The sequence below is a fragment of the Propithecus coquereli genome, unplaced genomic scaffold (genome assembly GCF_000956105.1).
Source record: "Propithecus coquereli isolate 6110/MARCELLA unplaced genomic scaffold, Pcoq_1.0 Scaffold60, whole genome shotgun sequence".
Classification (NCBI taxonomy): Eukaryota; Metazoa; Chordata; class Mammalia; order Primates; family Indriidae; genus Propithecus; species Propithecus coquereli.
The window spans coordinates 1,428,310-1,447,105 of NW_012151952.1; the positions used below are offsets into that span (position 1 = coordinate 1,428,310).

At 40.2% G+C, this 18,796-nt stretch overlaps 1 protein-coding gene across 1 annotated transcript in view; it reads left to right on the forward strand.

The window, feature by feature from the left end:
* The window catches only part of GRM7 (glutamate receptor, metabotropic 7), a 1,039,395-nt gene that overhangs the window by 888,370 nt on the left and 132,229 nt on the right, over nt 1–18,796 (forward strand). Inside the window, exon 8 of the mRNA XM_012659244.1 lies at nt 4,195–5,130. Within this exon, the coding sequence (XP_012514698.1) occupies nt 4,195–5,130 (936 nt within the window). The remainder of the gene's footprint in view (nt 1–4,194; nt 5,131–18,796) is intronic.

Below are 18,796 nucleotides of genomic sequence, written 5' to 3' on the forward strand. Positions count from 1 at the left end.
AGGCTTGTTTCTTTTTGATTGCAAAATGGCTGCTGCAGCTCTAAGCATCATATTTGCACCAAAGTTCAAAGGCTGAGGACAGTGTGGAAGTTGACAATACAAAATGGAGTCACATGTTAAAACCCTAATCAAATTGGAGTCAGGGAGGGCCGTAAAGAAGAAGCTGTCACACTTGCATCCCTGACATACCTGAGTGTCTTGCTTATACCTTGTAAAGAAAGCAAAGAAAACTTATCATAGGATTTCCCTCTGGCCTGCAGTATTTCAGACAAGACCCTGGGACCAGGACAGTTGCCTACCAATAGCTATTACCCCCAATGAACTAATGTCAACTACTGCAGTGAGTTCATGAGAATAATAAGCTTTGTTTCAAAGTATTAATAGTTTGCATGGACTTCTTCTCTTTCCTTTGTCCCAATTTTCCTCCTCTGTGTGCCTGTGATTTTCACAGGATGCACACCCTGGGTTGCAACCTGTGCTATTCCTAATTAAACTCTTTTGTTCCAGAGAGGCCGTCTCTCTGAGTTTTTTTTTTTTTTTTTTTTTTTTTTGGTTAATGATAGCATATCCCATTTTTTTTGTGTCTCTTTTTTAAGCATAAGAAACACTTTTCTAGGACTCCACAACAGGCTTATTCTTGCTTTCTCTGGCCAGAACTGTATAATTTGCTCTCTCATAAACCATCGATCCACCTTATTCATGTAATCTCTGTGCCAGGTATGGTATTAAATTGTTGGTATTAGATGTAAAGTTCTGTTCTCTTGCCAAGAGCTAGTATCTCAACAGTTCTTCCCCATGGACCAACTACTGAGCAGACCAGGTATTAAAAAATCATAAACTTTAGGTGTCCTGGAGGAAAATGTGTCCTTATCAGGTGATGTAAACTTGTATCTTCTAATGAAGAAGATGATAAACATTTCAGCCTTTTTCCTAATCTTTCTGAACCTTACATTTGGCTTTCTAGTTCGATGAAACACAGTTTTATTGCAGCATTCAGAAGAAACTTGAAATTTGCATTCCTCCTAGCCTTCTGGCAAAGTAAACTGACATTATATTCGATTTTTTTCATAGCTCTAAATGATTATCTTTCTTTAAATAGATGCTCATGGGCATTCGCAGCTGATCATTTCTTCTTATGAAATAAGTCACCGTATCTGTGTGGATGGTTATAGATAGACACAAATCATACGCATCACTTTAATAAAATTCTCACTTACTGGAGCTTTTAAAGGCTAGTTGGTACCTTCATGGGACACAGATTATATTTTCAATAATGTTTTTGTTGGCAAAGCAAGTAAATTAGACTTTTGTTCATCTGGAGCAAGAGGCAACTTTGTGGATTTAATATATACAATTAAATTGAGTTGAAATCTACTTTAAATGAACATTGAAAACAAATTAAGTAATCAGTCAATGTAATGTTTGTGGTTACAGCTCTTGTATATATTTGGATAAGTTGAGAAAAAAAGCCGTCTGCATTGCCAGGCATTTTATTTTATTACAGGGGTGGGGGTGGGGGTAGGGAAATAGTGAGTTTGGCAACATGTGAAATTGGCTATAAAATATTATGTGCAATGATAATTTGTTTTTATATTTGTGTGAGCCCTACATTTGTTCCCATAGATCAAGTATAATCATATGGCACATCAGTGTCTACTAGTGTTGGAATCAGGCAATCTCAACTTTAGCTGATGAAATTTATTTATCTTTTTGTTGTTGTTGTTAATTTTTCCTATTAACCACGAATAGGACCTTTTAATTTGACATTTGAAAGCACTGGTATTAATAATAGCAATTTTTTAGTTTCCAGCTTCTTGAAATTTGACATTTATAAAGTTAATGTGTATCTTTTTCTCTTTTATTACAAATTATTCCTTTAATCTTATGACTTTGGGATGGCTTCTAGTGACTTACTGCCTCAAAAATGACAATGTCGAGAAAGAAACAATTATGTTTTATACTTAGTTAGATTTATTAGTACTGACTTGAGTTTTGTGCTTATGCAAATAAATTCACACTAGAATCATCTGAAGATTCTTGGTTCTCTGGTAAAGTTTAAATTTAACCATTAAGATTATGGCACTAACTGAAGGATGGACATATTTGAAACACGGACTTGGGGGGGGAACCAAGGGCAACACACATAACCTAAACATCTGTACCCCCATAATATGCTGAAATAAAAGAAAAAAAAATTATGACATTTTATGAAGTTTAACTCCTGAGCCATTTTCTTTCTGAGTTAGCTACATTTGATTCAGATTTTGAATGTAGTTCACATTTAAATACTGATGGAAACATCACTCCCTGTTAGGTATTGCGTTCAGTGTACTAATACAGCACTAAAATTCCAACAGGCAGTAAATTATTGTTTTCTTTCCCTCTTATATCTTAAAAGGTATAAATCTCAAAAAGTCTCAGACTTTACAGTATCTTTCGATCTATTTTTTGATTTAATTGTATTAAAAATTCAATTAACTAGGTACAGGGACAATCAGCTATATTTGTTCATTGGAATTTATTCTATAAAATAATTTGCTGACTTAGTATATCTTTTGTAAATTGTGGGTACTGAAACTAATTATTTAGTGCATATATTGCTCAAGACTCTCGTTTACAAATACCAAAAATGAAATTTAAAGTATTTTAGCAAAGGTGAATTTACTGGCTTACAGAATGGCATAGTCTATGAAAATTGCAGGAGCTCAAATACACTCAGCAGTAATCATTCTCTCTGCACCCTGCTTTCCTCTGTATTGGCTTCTTTCTCTTTGCTTCTTTTAGCCATGAGCACTAGCAGCCTTATATCCTGGAACCTCCAAATCCAGTGATTTTTATCCTGGATAATCTCAGTAAAAGTCATGAAATTAAGCTCCATGACCTGGGACAAAAGGAACCCATCCCTGACCCAATCTCTGTGGCCAGGAGGTTGGAATGTATCAGTGGTTGACAAAGATGGTCCCTGGACAATACCCGGCAGCATCACCTGGGATTGTCTTAGCAGTGCATATGTGCAGGTCCCATCTGAGATCCAGTGAATCAGAAAATCTGGGAGAGGGCTCCAGAAAACTGTTATAATAAGTCCTCCAAGTGATTCTGATAAACAGTCAAGTCTGAGAACCACTGCAGTATACTCACTGTTGAGGCCTGGGTTATATGTGCAACCCCAGAGCTTCAGTGTAAGTTCAAGCCCACAGAAAGCACATGGAAAAATATCAGGAGCTGATACCAGGACAAAGGAAGAGCAGACGCTATGCTGGCCAGGAGGAGAGGTGCCTACTGGAGTGAGATTTCAACCCAGTAGTAAGGTTTTCCATTGTTTCTCATACCATTATTTTTTAGAACACTGCTGGTTATAAGTTCCCCTCCAGAAAACCAATATTCTAATTAAGCAAATACATTTTCATTGTCCTCTAGGATATAGTGGTTTAGCCTAAATTTCATCTTGGAGGTGGATGGCTAATCTTAGAAGGTTTCCAGACTACATTATTTTCTTATCAAATGCTTCCTGAACTCTTAGTATACAGCCTCATATAATTAAAGCCCTCGATAATGAGCCTTGCTCCTCCTCTGGATAAATCTGACTTTGCTTCAAAAATTCTCAATGAAAATGGCAGTAACGCCTGCAGAATTTTAAGAAAGGTGGTCAGCATTGCAATATCATCCACAATAATTTGAAAACATTTTTTTTTGAATGAATACACCTAACAGGGGAAATGAATGCAGCTTTTCGCATTGTTATTGTTGTTTTTGTTGTGTTCCGTTCTTACTTGATTTGGGATAGTTGCACATATTATCCAGGGGCAGGGAGTAGAGTACCCTTCAGAGTTTCTCAATTTATCTGCGCATGAGAATCCTCTGGGCATTTGTTATAAATACAGACCTCAAGGTTGTTTTTCAGGATATTCATATTCAGGAGGTCAGGGGTGGAACAGGGAATTTGTATTTTTCATTATTATCCAGGGCGTCTTTATGATCGGGCATGTTTGGAACACATTCTGGAATGGTGAAGAGTGAGATTTCTGGGGTCAGTGGAGTGGGGTCAAATCACGGTTGTAGCGCTTATGGGCTGGGGGTAAGCTGTTTCACCTTGTCAAACCTCAAATGTAGCCGCCGTGATTACCATTTGTTGTTGTTCTCTTCTTGTCTCTTGAATAATCTGCCTGTTTCACCTTCTTATTTCTTATGCTGCAGATAGAAGACATGCAGTGGGGAAAAGGAGTCAGGGAGATCCCTGCCTCGGTGTGCACACTACCGTGCAAGCCCGGGCAAAGAAAGAAGACGCAGAAGGGAACTCCTTGCTGCTGGACCTGTGAGCCTTGTGACGGCTACCAGTACCAGTTTGACGAGATGACATGCCAGCACTGCCCCTACGACCAGCGGCCCAATGAAAATCGAACCGGTTGCCAGGATATCCCCATCATCAAACTGGAGTGGCACTCCCCCTGGGCCGTAATCCCCGTCTTCCTGGCCATGCTGGGGATCATCGCCACCATCTTTGTCATGGCCACTTTCATCCGCTACAATGACACACCCATCGTCCGAGCATCCGGGCGGGAACTCAGCTACGTTCTTTTAACGGGCATTTTTCTCTGCTACATCATCACTTTCCTGATGATAGCCAAACCTGACGTAGCAGTGTGTTCTTTCCGGCGGGTTTTCTTGGGCTTGGGTATGTGCATCAGTTATGCAGCCCTCTTGACAAAAACGAATCGGATTTATCGCATATTTGAGCAGGGCAAGAAATCAGTGACAGCTCCCAGACTCATAAGCCCGACATCACAGTTGGCAATCACTTCCAGTTTAATATCAGTTCAGCTTCTAGGTGTTTTCATTTGGTTTGGTGTCGACCCACCCAACATCATCATAGACTATGATGAACATAAAACAATGAACCCTGAGCAGGCCAGAGGAGTTCTCAAATGTGATATTACAGATCTCCAAATCATTTGCTCCTTGGGATATAGCATTCTTCTCATGGTCACATGTACTGTGTATGCCATCAAGACTCGGGGTGTACCAGAGAATTTTAATGAAGCCAAGCCCATTGGATTCACTATGTACACGACATGTATAGTGTGGCTTGCCTTCATTCCAATTTTTTTTGGCACCGCTCAGTCAGCGGAAAAGGTAAGTGAAAAATGCACATCAGACCATACATTTCAAAAATGTGTTTCGTTTTGGAAGCACTGAAACAAAATTGGTCATATAAAGTAAGAGGTTTTATATATGCAGAATGGTATTCCCAAGGGTAGGGAAGCCCTGGATTAATAGAGATCAGTGCTGCGGGATTCTAGAACTATGTCATATTCATTCCACTGGAAACCAACCAAAGGCAGCCTTTTTCAGGTCTCTTACATTTATTATAGAATTGTTCAATGTACTAAAAGATTATGTAGTATAAAATTATCTAATCTATCTAAATTAAACCCTCCTATTCATTCATTCCCCACCACCCTTCCACACATATTTCTTTGGGATAGGAGAAGAGGACCATAGTACCTTATCCTCCAGGTGGGTGTATGTCATGGTCATTGCTGTCACCAGAGTAAATGCTCATTCTCTTCTTAGTCTATCTGGCTGTCACTACCTACCAGATCTAGCACTCGAGCTATACAACATGGTAAAGTTGCTCAATCGTACATGCACAAAATATGACCAGATGGGTGAATGAATATAGGAGACATTTGGCTATTATTCCACCCTGGGCTCCCTGCAGCTAGATATACATTAATCACATCAAGCAATTCATAGTGAGATTAGAGATTACCTTCCACAAGAGGAAGAGACAGTGTATCATGTAGAGCAAGTTTCATCCAGCTGTCAAAGTTCGAGGTTTTCAAAATTAGTGGGCCCTACTATGTTAGTGCACATGCTCCCTCCAGGTGGTTATGAGTTTTATGAACCTTTAATTTAGTGGACTCAATGGTGTTAATTCTAGACCTGATTTTTACACTTCTGATTCCTATATTCACCCATCTGGCTATAGTTTTGTGTAACATCATGCCCAATATGTTGATAGTAAGAAGAAAGGTATTCTCTCCTGGATGTAGGCGGCTCTGACAGGTTGGTGCAAGTGAGGCCAGAAACGAGACCTAGAGCTCTCTCTGACATACTGTATAGGAGAGAGCCTCGTTAGGGCTAGATTAGCTGTTAGGGCACTGGGAGTCTTGTCTGATTTCCTGATAGTGTGGACAAATCTCTTAAACACTCAGGGACTTCATCCCCTAAATTAGAAAAACAAGAAGAAGGAATATCTAAAAATTTACAAAAGGCTGTGCTTCCCAGAATTCGTGGAATCTGGTTTTCCATTGTTACCTCTGTTCTCTGCATAATCATATAAAGGATTAATGGCTGGTTTTCCAACTGAAAAGATGTCTTTTACCTAAATTGTGTGATTCAGAAGCTATAAATTTGGACTGTATTTTTTTTAAAGTAAATATCGTATGAAAGCATGCAGAATTCTAAAACCAAAGACAGTGAATTATTCCAGATTATGGTTTTCATCACAAAGTGTCTTAGAGAAAGTCCTTCTAAAATATATGCTTAATGAGCATCATATGTTTCCAACAGTATGTTTCAATTTCATAAGACGTGTTTACTGTCTGTGAAACCAACTTGAATTTTATTTTATTTCTCCTCTCTGTCCATGGGCCAAGGGGATAATAAAATATGAGTTAGGGTAGTGAAATACAACAGAAGAAAATTATCCCCAAATGTATGCTGGTAAGCTGATAATCACTGAATTTTTTATGAGGAATGATGGATATCATCAAAGCCTATGAAGATAATAATTATTTTGTTATTAAACATAATACCCCACGCATCAAGGTAAAGATGTTAAAACCTCTTCCTGTAAGTTTATTTTCGAGGAATATAAAAAAGAAGAATAATTGTAGTAGCTTCATAGATGAGTCTGGTTGCAATGCCTGTTTGACAGTATATGTCTCTACCATTTCATTTTTCATTTCTGGCTCTTTCTGGTCATGACTATGGATCTTTTCAATAAGGTCACAGGAATAATTTACTCATTTAAAAACCTGAAAGTGGTGTAAGGTTTCAGGAATGGCATTCTAGTTGTTCCAGAAGACATTGTGTCGGTAGAATTGAACTGTGGGAAAAATTAAGCTGTCTTCAAGCAGTGTGCTTTTTATCCTAGAATTTCAGAAGGCACATATTTTTATTTGTAGACTCTCTATGGGTTGCGATTTTTACATGGTTGATTGACACAGGCAAAGGTACTGAATTGCCAAATGGGAACAGTGAATTATTATCTGTAATTATTATCTGTAATGCACATACCCTAATGATAGGCCTATGGCTAGAGAGGCATGAGCAACTATTTACAAAATACAACTCTGTGTACATGAAACCTTGACACTTAACTTGTGCAAAGTGGCAAATCATCAAATGTAACAAAAAGACCACAGCAAAAGGCATTTTTGCCAAGCCAGCAACCTACAGAATCATAGCCCTTCCATTTTTATTTGGATTTAACAGTTTAAGTGTTTTAAATGGAAGAATTGCATTCTAAGAGAGGAAAAAAGAAGATTAGGCAGTGAGTTCAGTAATAACTATTTACTGTTTCAGGAAATTGAATTCATTTTGATTATGCTAGGAATATCTTTGTAAAATTTCTCTTCAGTTGAGTTCATTAGCACAGCATAAAGATTAAGCAATGTTCTTATTTTCTTGCAAAATACCAACACCCATGAAGATTATTTTTGCTTTTGTTAAGGAGGATACAGATCACTGCCACCTTGTTCTATCATTGCTAACCCTGTGACTTCTCGAATGGGGATCTTGCAACAAGGCCAGGGAGAGAAGCAGTAGACTTTAGCCACAAGAAAATGATTCCAGGTTTCAGGAATTATATTTAGGTGACTGTAATGATGTGAGAACACACTGCAGCCAGTAAAGCAATAGCACAGTAGAAGCTGGCTGGCCTAGTGTGGTGTGATAACATCCCTTTATTATATCCTGACACTCTCTGGTGAAGACCAGATTGTTTTCTATGAAAAGTAAAGGCTTGGATTGTGAGTATGTCTATACAAGGAGTTGTACCTACAGAAAAAGAAGCATCCTTCAGGTAGGGAGGATACAGGCTACCCTGCCCAAATCTGAGAAACCCTATAGATGGTATATTCGTCCAGAGCATGTTAGCAGTTGTCTGAAGCACTTTCTAGGAAAGCCAAGGTGTCCTTGCACAAGGACAGGGAAATAAGCTTTGTACAATGTGACTCTGCAAGGGGAAAACAGACTGTGGTACAAAAGGAATGGGATCAGAGGTTCTCAGAGGTCTTCCTTTGTGTGCATGTGTGTTTTTTGGAAGGAGGGTGATACAAAAAGGGAAAAGAAAAAGGTTGAGGTGATTGAGGGTCAGAGAAATTTGCTGGCAGAGGGTAGTTCCTTGGAGAAGGGAGCGTGTCTTCTAAAATGACACCCACAGGCCACTGTTCTGCACATATCAGAGCAGAAGCAGGGTGTATTACAAAATCTAAATAAGAGGATGCTTTGATTTCCACTGGAGCATTATTCTACTGTATGACAGAACTGGGGCAACTATAGGCAAATCTCTGAACCAGCTCAGAGTCCTTAACTCAGTGGTTCTTCAAAATGTGTCCATGATCATCCCCTGAGGAATTTGTCTAAAAAATCATTGTATGTCTGCCTCCCCTTCCCCGCTGGTTGAACAGGACTAATCTCAGCCTGCTGGAAAAATGCCAGTGGAATCCAAGCATGCTTTTTAAACTGCCTAAATACTTTCTTCCCACCCATAGAGAAAATCTTATAAATATTTTCTTGATTTCTAACTTCGCAGCCTTTGGGAATAAATTAATTCCCATCCCAAGCAAATGGGAGGGTCCACAGATCAAGGAACCAGGAGATCAGAAAGACACTATCCAGGTCAAAGACAAAGTCAAGGATCAGAAGGTCCAAATGAAGGCTCATCCCCAGAATTTGGGCCAGCGACCTTCAAAAGCCAGGACCAAGTCCATGGCCTTGGCACCAGAGATGTAAAACAGGCAGATGGGATGTTCCCCAGGGGTATTTCTTGAGGAGCTTGGAATATATTCCAAGATCTTTTGATCTTTCACATGTAAGAGATAGCTCCCCAGAATCTGAACACAAAGTAAAATCTGCCTAGGACCAATATAGTGATCATCAATATTTGGCAGATAGATAAAGATTCTTTCACCCGTGCCCAAGGCAGACATCACTAATCAATCATGGCACGCTTCCCCTGAACATGGGCTTAGTCTTGAAATCCTTGTCAACATGGTCAACAATCGTTACTGATAAACCAAACAAGAAGAAATTTGAAATCCATGCACTATTTCTGATGTAATCCCAGGCTCTAGCAAGTGACCCTTGATACCTCTTGCCATCTAGCTGTTTGCTGTCATTGTGAGAAAACAAATGAATGGCTTTCATTAAGATTAATCTGTTTAAAATTAAAAAATAGTTAGAGAAATGGGAGTGTGCTTTAATTAGTTTTTATTTTGTTTCTGATTACAAACCTCCTCTGTTCAATTCCCAAATGCCATACAGAAAGGAGCAGTTCTAGTTCTCTTGGGGAATAATATATTAGTTTATGCTTCTACACTAGTTGATTTGATTAAAACTAGTCTTTCAGCAATTGAACTAACACTTGTAAAGCATCTACTCTGCCCCTAGTATTCTTTTAAGGACCGTGATATGCAGGTAATGAAGACATTATCCTTGTCTGTTAGGAACTCGCAAGCTAGTGGGTCAACACAGGTCTTCAAACTCCAGATAGTGTGTGACATGCTACAATTGTAGCACAAAGAATGAGGGACAGGCACACAGAGAAGCAGTTTCCACTTAAGGTTCACAGAAAATATGACAAGTGAACTAAAATTAAGAGCAGATAAGGCCGGCGCGGTGACTTACACCTGTAATCCTAGCACTCTGGGAGGCCGAGGCGGGTGGATTGTTTGAGCTCAGGAGTTCGAGACCAGCCTGAGCAAGAGCGAGACCCTGTCTGTATACTAAAAATAGAAAGAAATTATCTGGACAACTAAAAATATATAGAAAAAATTAGCCGGGCATGGTGGCGCATGCCTTTAGTCCCAGCTACTCGGGAGGCTGAGGCAGAAGGATCGCTTGAGCCCAGGAGTGTGAGGTTGCTGTAAGCGAGGCTGACGCCACAGCACTCTAACCCAGGCAACAGAGCGAGACTCTGTCTCAAAAAAAAAAAAAAAAAAAAGCAGATAAAGTGGCATGAAAATCCAGAAAGAAATTATATCATATATAAAAAAGTATGAGAGGGTGTTTTCAATACATGGCACATAGAGAGAGGAGACAGATTGCACTAATGTGACTTTGACTCTTGCAAATGTAAGGGAATGTAATAACAAAAATTAATGAAACCTCATTTTATGTGCAAATTTTGAAACAATGTGAATCCCAATGTTTCACTCTCAAACTTTTGGCAACGATCACATTTTTCAATGTGTTGGGGCCAAGTTAATTTTAATCATTGTAGTTTGTAAGCTGAAATACCTGTTCTCCTTTCTTAAGAGGGAATATTCCCTTATGCAAAGTTGAATTCTGCGTGGTCTGATGCAGTTCCACCACCCTCTGGTCTCGTGGGGCTGGACTGTATAGCAGAGGCAAGGATGCGATAAAGAGCTGCGGAAACAAATTGCGAAGGGCTCTGTTTGGACTTTGTCCTTGAAGCTGTATGTGGGAGAGGCAACCGAAGTTGCTAAATGTGGGAGAAAACGTGAGCGTGGGATATGTTGGAATGGGAATTTCAGGGATAGTGACTGAGCATAAACAAGGGAGAATAGCAGGTAGAAGTAAGAAAACTAGTTAAGTATCTGCTGTGATAGAGGGGCACATGATGGCACTGGTCTGAAAAGCCTGAGGGACCAGGAAAGATGGGGCAGGTTTAAAAGCTATTTGGAACTTGTTGAGCATTAAAAGAACAGGTGAATAGACTATGCCTAGTTTTTTACTTTGTGATAGGTTGTTTTGTTATTTAAATAGAGACATAGATTTTTTTAAAATTTTTGGATTTTACAAGTAGCATTGCCCACTATTTAATTTTTTCTCAACCAGCAACTACTTGAAGAAAGAGAAAGAAGTCCCATTATCCCATCCCCTAGAGACAGTTATCATCCAATAGTCTGGTGACTATTTCCAGCTACATAGCTATATAAACATACACACATTTAAACACATACCCAAATTTATTGTAAAACAAACATCCTTATTTTCTCTTCTTGAATGCTTAGTAAGAACCATCACCTTGCTTCTAAACACAGTGGAGAGAGCTGTCCCTACTCATAGTTTCTGCTGAGGCCATTTATTTGTGCACCCTTGCTGTGCCAGGCATCCATACTGGTTGTTGAGGTCTTGCTTCTGCTGTTTGTTTGTGTCTGTTTGTGTTCCTATCGGAAGCCTATGAAACCATGTCCTTTCTGTTGCCTGCTGTGACCTTGGAGATAACTGAGCTTCTCCCTCAACAGCTGTCAGAAACCAGCTGTTTGCAAGTCTGGGGTTAGCCAGTGGCTTGGGAAGATGCAGTCCTTTCTCCTCCTGCCATGGGCCATCAGTTAATTTCAGAGGCAGTCCCCTAAGATAATGGGAGTCCTCACCATCTTAGATCCTTCCTTTGGCCAGAATAGCTAATTCAGCAGATTAAAGCCAAGAGCCTGTATAAAACTGAACTGAGCTAGAACTAATAAGGAAATAGCTTACCACATTAAAACAAAGGCTCCAGTCATTCAAGGTTTGAACAGAGTGATACTCAGATAAGAAATTCCTGCAAAAAAGAAAGATTCAACAAGAGACCTTAAATCTACCCACCGCCCCCCAAGGGAGTGCTCCCTGGAGCTCACTTTTCCCCTTAAGTGTCGTTCACTTTGAGACCTCAGCCACCAAGAGACCCAGCCACAGGGACCCAGGCCTCACCTTTATAACTAGAGCTAGGATAATCTGATTCATCTGTGTTCTTTGGCTTTCTCAGAGCATCAGAGACCAGCTCTCATTTTCAAAAAAAAAAAAAAAAAAAACTTTGCTAAAAGCACAGGAATCAGAACAGAACATGGTGTGCTGATGGGAAGCCAACGGATTGCCAAATCCTGAGATCCCTATGACGTAGGTCACAATACAGGTACACCTGTGAATTCTTTCAGGTCCCAGTTGCCTTCCTGTCTCCCTCTGGCTCTGGAAGCTGGCCTGTTGACCACTTCCTCCTGCCCCACCATCCTGCGGTGCTCTGACCCTCATCATTGTATATCTTGGATGTGTCACTTAACTTTTTTGGTCCTTAGTTCTTTCACCTCCGAGTTGAGTATAATTATTCCTACCTCTAGGTTTAAGACAAAATGAGATCTTTAAATTTCCCAGCACAAAAACTTAGAAGACTAATGGTAGCAGATGCTGGTGAGGATGCAGAGCAACTGTAACTCTCAGATGCTGCTGGTGGGAATATGAAAGATGCTATAGTCACTTTGGAAAACAGTTTGGCAGGGTCTTAAAAAGTTAAATACGCACCTACCATACTGTTTCAGCCATTTCCCTTATGTATTTACCCAAGAGAAAGGAAATAATGTGTACCTGCAAAGACTTGTGCATGCATTTTTGTGTAGCTTCATTTGTAGTAGCCCAAAACTAGATACAACCCACATACCCATCAACAGTTGAATGGATAAACAAATTGGGGTCTATCTGTAAAATGGAATACTATTCTGCAATAAAAAGCAATGATCTATTGATACATTCAACAGCATAGATCCATCCCAAAATAATCATGCTGAGTAGAAGAATCCAGACATTAAAGAATATATATAAATATATATGTATGATTCCATTGATACCAATATTTTTAAATTCAAATTAATCTTTAGTGACAGAAAGATCAGGGCCAGGTGTGGTGGCTCACACTTACCCTAGCACTCTGGGAGCTGAGGCAACAGGATTGCTTGAGCTCAGGAGTTCGAGACTAGCCTGAGCAAGAGCAAGACCTCAAAAAATAGAAAAAAAAAATTAGCCAGGCATAGTGGCACATACCTGTAGTCCCAGCTACTTTGTGAGGCTGAGGCAGGAGGATCACTTGAGCCCTGGAGTTTGAGGTTGCTGAGAGCTAAGATGATGCCACTGCACTCTACCGGGAGGGGGGGGGGCGGATAGAGTGAGACTCTGCCTCAAAAAAAAGAAAAAAGATCAATATTGACAATAGTTGAGCAGAAAGGGGCTGAAGGATCACAAAGGGGCATGAGGGAATTTTGGGGGTGATGTATGTGTTCACTCTCTTGATTGTGGCAAAGATTTCATAGATATATACATGTGTCAAAACTGGTTAAATTGCATATTTCAAATATGTGCAGTTTATTATATATCAATTGTACCTCCATAAAGCCATTAAAAAATGCTTTGCACAGAAACTCTTCTCCCCCACCCCTCTTCCTCCTTTTCCTTGAAACTTAATCATTAAATGTCCTTGTACCAATTGGTCTATTTACACAGTTGTGAAACTAGAAATTGCATCTGTAATGAAATCAGAGTTGTACAAATGTGAGTATGCAGAGCTCTTCAAACACTTCCCAGCACATGGTTAGTGCTCAGTAAAGGATAGCTTTAGCCTTTTACCCTAGGCTTCCCTTAGCAAAAATGTCTGTCTAGGCATTGGCAGGAGGGTCTGCAAAAGACAAAATAGGCATGTATTTGGGAGAACTGTGTGTAGAGGCTGTAGAATGGGTTAGGGGAGTTGCAAGAGCTGAGGCTGGAGAGGCAACAGGGATAAAGTCCTGGGGACCCTGTGTGCCCTACTAAGGAGCCTGGACTTTGTTTTTTAGGCAAGGAGAGGGATAATATCATTGATTTAGAAAGATTATTCATTGCTTATAAACAATGAATTGCATAATAGTTAATATGTGAAATTTTACTCTGGGAAGACAGACAGTGGCTACCAGTCATGCTTTAAATGGACTCTACCTATGTTCAAATTTTTAGACCCATGTTAGTGTATACAACCTGAGGGGTGAGGAAGAATGAGAACAGTTCCTTGGAGGAAAAAATGAGATCAGATCTGGTAGCCAGCTGTAGCCCCTTCTCTTTTAGTAAACCTCTCATACCAAAGAATGTTAGATGAGAACTTAGTACATGACTGTCCCCCCTTCCCTGCTGCATAGGATGATTGATGGAGAGGACACCTGAAAACTGGCTCCAATCTATACCCTCTCTCCTCAAGAAAAGCACAAGATAGTGAGATAAGACTGTAACACTATAGTAGTTGACATATATTATTAGCAAGAGTTGTGGTTGAGGAATATCCGTGTACTAAAAATGCTCTCCATACACAGTCTTCCTTGTTTTGTGGTATTCTCAGTATGTTGCCACAACTGTAGTTTCTTCTGAGCATAAAGGGTCTCTGAATGTTGAACTATAAGCAGTTCCTAATGCATAAAGCTGTCCTCAGATGACTGGCACCTGGGTCTTGAGAGTTCGGGGGGTCAGGGGGATGGGGGGGCCCATGCCATCTGCTGTGGAGTTCTGCACCTTCAGATGGCACAGCTTGTCACCTGTATGTTTGGTAACTTTCTACTCCAGCTCAGCACTCTCTTTGGCTCTCTAGGTCTGACTGGGTTTGGACATCAAGCTGCCTGGCTATAAAACATTAGGAAGTGAGTAGCTGCAAATAAATAAGTATACCACTGTACCACTGCTGGCTTTGAAGAGGGCTCGAGTGGAATATCTCGACTCTGATTAGAGAAAAGTCACATTTTCCCATTGAAGTCCCAGGTATATAAGGGTATCATGGAAGACCAGGGACTACAAAATAGTCAACAGTAGTCAACAGATAAATTTTAAGGCAAAGTTGAGAGTATACTACGGCAAGGAGCATAGAAGACAAGTTAGTGCCACTAAACTAGCACTTCTTGAGGTTCTCAAATGTCTCTGTATACCTGAAGGAGGAACCTCACACACAAAGGCCATCACTAGAAATCTATGGTGGACAGTCGAAGGACTGAAACAAAAAGCTCCATATCCTTTCTCATATTCCAGGCTCTTCCATCTTCCCTTTCAACTTAGATACTTTAGTGATTAATCACTTGCAAAAAGCTAATCTTGTTTCCAAAGGGGCTTGGTGTATATATAAGGAGTCAGTTGCTCACACCTGGGAGACTCTGGCTAACAGAGCCAAAGCCCTACATCATTTTGCAGTGATTGGGTTTTAGCATCCAAGACTAGACATTTTGGCTGGCTAAATCTGCCTTCCAATTCTGTCCTTCCCATTGTGTTTCTCTGGTAACTTTCCCAGTGCCCTGTCAAAGTGACTAGCTTGACACAGCATGGCCAAATCACATTGTTGATGAGACTGGCTGCTGCCTGGTGCTAGACCAAATGCCAGATCCATGGGATCTTCAGTTTTAACCCAACAATCAGACCATTATCGCTTTGTTTAATGCTCCAGATCTTGAGATATAGAAGTACCTTGTACTGTTTTCTTTTTTTAAGAAATTTAACTGAGGCAAGGAACCACATGGGTGTTTCTAATTTATGCAGTGTGTTTTAATTTAAATTTTTTTCTAAATTCTTACTAAGTGGACAGGAGTAGGGATAAGTGTTTTCTAAGACTGTAGCACCTTTGTATTAGTTTCTAAATGGGGACATTAGCCAGTTACAGTGTAGTAGGGAATGGGATAGGATCAAGGAGGCTTCCCCGTGTTATTCCAGGGTTAAGAGCTGTGTGGATGATTGGTAAGCAAGCTCATTAAATTTTAGCTTCTAATAAAGGGCTTTGGGAAATGAAAGAGACCATCATTTGATTTTTCTCATAGAAATCCAGTTTCCCACTACAGCCGTTAGGGAAAGAAAATGTAAGGAAATGATTCCTTAATGATGACACTGACAAGCAGCGTCCTGACACGGGAGCAGTGGCATCTGCAAGAGGTCTGCCGGTGCCTAAAACATGCACGCAGGCATGTCTCTCCAGCGTGCCTGTGTGCGCCCATTCAGCTTTATGTTCCCATTGATTGCTTGGCTTATAACCAGCTGCGATTTGTTTTTTTTTTTTATCCAAGGCCTCCCATCAAACAGGTCTCAAAAGTCCCGGCTGGTAGATGTCCTGAAACAGCAAATATGAAAGGTTTTTGCTCCCCCCAGTGACACTGTCTTTATTCTGCCAATGCCTACCACCCCTGAGCTAGGTATTCTAGGAGAGAGAGTTTTAAAATAGTTTCCTTTTCATTCAGAATGTCCCCTGTTATTTAACCATCCTTTTTAAGCACTTGTGATGTGACCTGAGACCCCCACAACTAGGGGTCATCTCACTCCCTTTTAAAAAATCTTCCCTGGCTTCCCATCGTTGCTATTATTAACGCCTCCCTGCCACCGTCACACAGTGAGGACAGTATTGAAACTCTTCCTCAGAGCCTATGAGGCTTACATCAAGGATCAAAAACTACAGCCCACGGGCCCCCATGCTAAAGCAGCTTGCTTTTATAAATAACGTTTATTGGAACACAGCTGCATTCATTCATCTACATACATTCATGGCTGCTTTTGTGCCACAAGGACAGAGGTGAATAGTTGTCACGGAGATCATATGGCCTGCAAAACTAAAAATATTCAGATACTGGACCAGTATATTCACATACTGCTCCGGCAGACTTTACCAAAAAAGTCTGCCGGACCTGCCTTAGGTGATCTCGTGTCTTCCTTTCTTTCTGACTCCCATTTTTATTTTTTTTTATCCTTGTTGACTCTCCTTTAGTCTTGCTGCTATTCTTCCTACCCCCGAACACACCAGAGCCATTTCCTCCCCAGAACCTTCGCACGGGATGTGGCTTCTGTTTGGGATGCTGTCGCCCAGAACGTCACCTGCCATGTCCTCCTCACCAAGATCTCAGCTTGCAGGTGCCTAGGAGATGCTTTTCCTAACTCTCCTCCAGCCCACGCTAAAGCAATCTCCACCCCGGTTAGGTCCTGTTTCTTCCTAGTATTCTTCAGTCACTGACGCCAGTTATTGTTTTGTTCGTGTGTTTTTTACTTGCAACTCCTCATTACAATGTAAGGACCTCGAATGCGAAAACTTGGTCTGTTTGGTTCTATTCTGAATCCTTAGGGCTCTGAACAGTGACCGGTATGTAGTAAGTGCTCAGTGTTTCCCTGTGGATGGGATGAATGCTTGAATGAATGACTCTGTTTTGGACTAAGATATACTCCCTACCCTCAGCAAACATTTTAGAAGGGTAAAGAGCCGTGTAAATTAATATATATGAAAAATGCAACAATAAAACCCTAAGAAAGTAGATTTATCACAAAAATAACCTGGAGAGAGATCAGTCTTGCTGGAAGAGTATGACCAGGAAGACTGCACAGAGGAAGCTAATCTCCAAGGGTGACCGAGCATTGTCAAACATTAAAAATTCTTTCTGAAGTGAAGGAATTGATTTGGGAAGTTATTTATTGAAATTGATTACCAATGAATATATAAAAATGTCCAATATATCATTTTCCATCTTCAGAAAAGATGAAAACAAATAACAGTACACAGTGAAGGTGTGGGGTAGAAAAATGGATATTCTTGTGAATTACAAATGGATTTCTAAACTGATCAAATCTTTTAAGGAGGGTAGTTTTATGCTATGTATCAAGAGCCTTTAGAATATGAACAACTTTTGACCAAATAGTTCTATTTCTAGAAGTTTAGGAAAAGTAAGAAATTAGAAACATTTCCAAAGTTGGAGGTACCAGAGAGTTTACCACAATGTAAATGGCTCACCAAAGAGAAGCGGTTAAACGTATTATAGAACTTTCATACAATATACCACCTAGAATTGTTAAAAGTGCTGGTGTAAAACATAGAGTCTGTAATACCAATCGTTGAACATTCTGTGACTATCAGTCACTAGGCCGAACACTTTACATGTATTATTTCATTGAAACTCCACACCAAACTCTAGATAGAGATGAACATACCCCTATTTACAACTGAGAAAACAGAGGCTTATGGAGGTTAGGTAACTTTTCTGAAGTCCCAGAGCCAGCAAGGGACAAGATAGTTTCTCATCAGGACCTATCGCACATAAATGCCATGGCCTGGGACATGGACAGTGAAAATAAAAATGATCATGTCTTTTATCCTGGACAAGTTACTTGATCTTTCTGTGTCTCAGTTTTCTTATCCGTAAAATGAGGATGACAATAGCATTTATCTCACATGGTTGCCAGGAGGATTGAATGAATTCATTACGTGCATGCGTGTATCCATATAAAGTGTACATATACATATGTGTGTATGTATATGTAGGTACCAGGCATTGTTGTATATTCTGAGGAAGCAGCGGCATGCAAAAGAGATTCTCTAGGCTTCCAGTGGAAGAAAGACAGGCTTTAAATGAATAAATGAAAAATAGAATGTCAGACTGTGGAAAATAATATGGAAAATGTGAACAGGAGAGGAGGTACCAGGATGGGGGCAGGCAGCCTACAGTTGTTAATGGGTGTTCAGAGAAGATGACCTGGGAACAAAGTTACAAAGAAGCAAAGCATGAGGAGGTCTATGAGAGTATTACAGGTAGAGGGACCAGCACGTACAAAGGTCCTGCGGCAGAAGCATGTCAAGAATGTTTGAGAAATGACACATGCAAGCAAGGAGGAGCATAGCAGGAGATGAGCAAGGATGACAGGGAACAGGGCACCAGTTTGTCTGCAGTCAGACTGGAGGAGATGGGGGGCCTTTAGAGGATTTGTATGGGGGCACAAAATGATCCAAATTAGATTTTGGGAGAGTCAATCTGACATGCATTAATTCCAT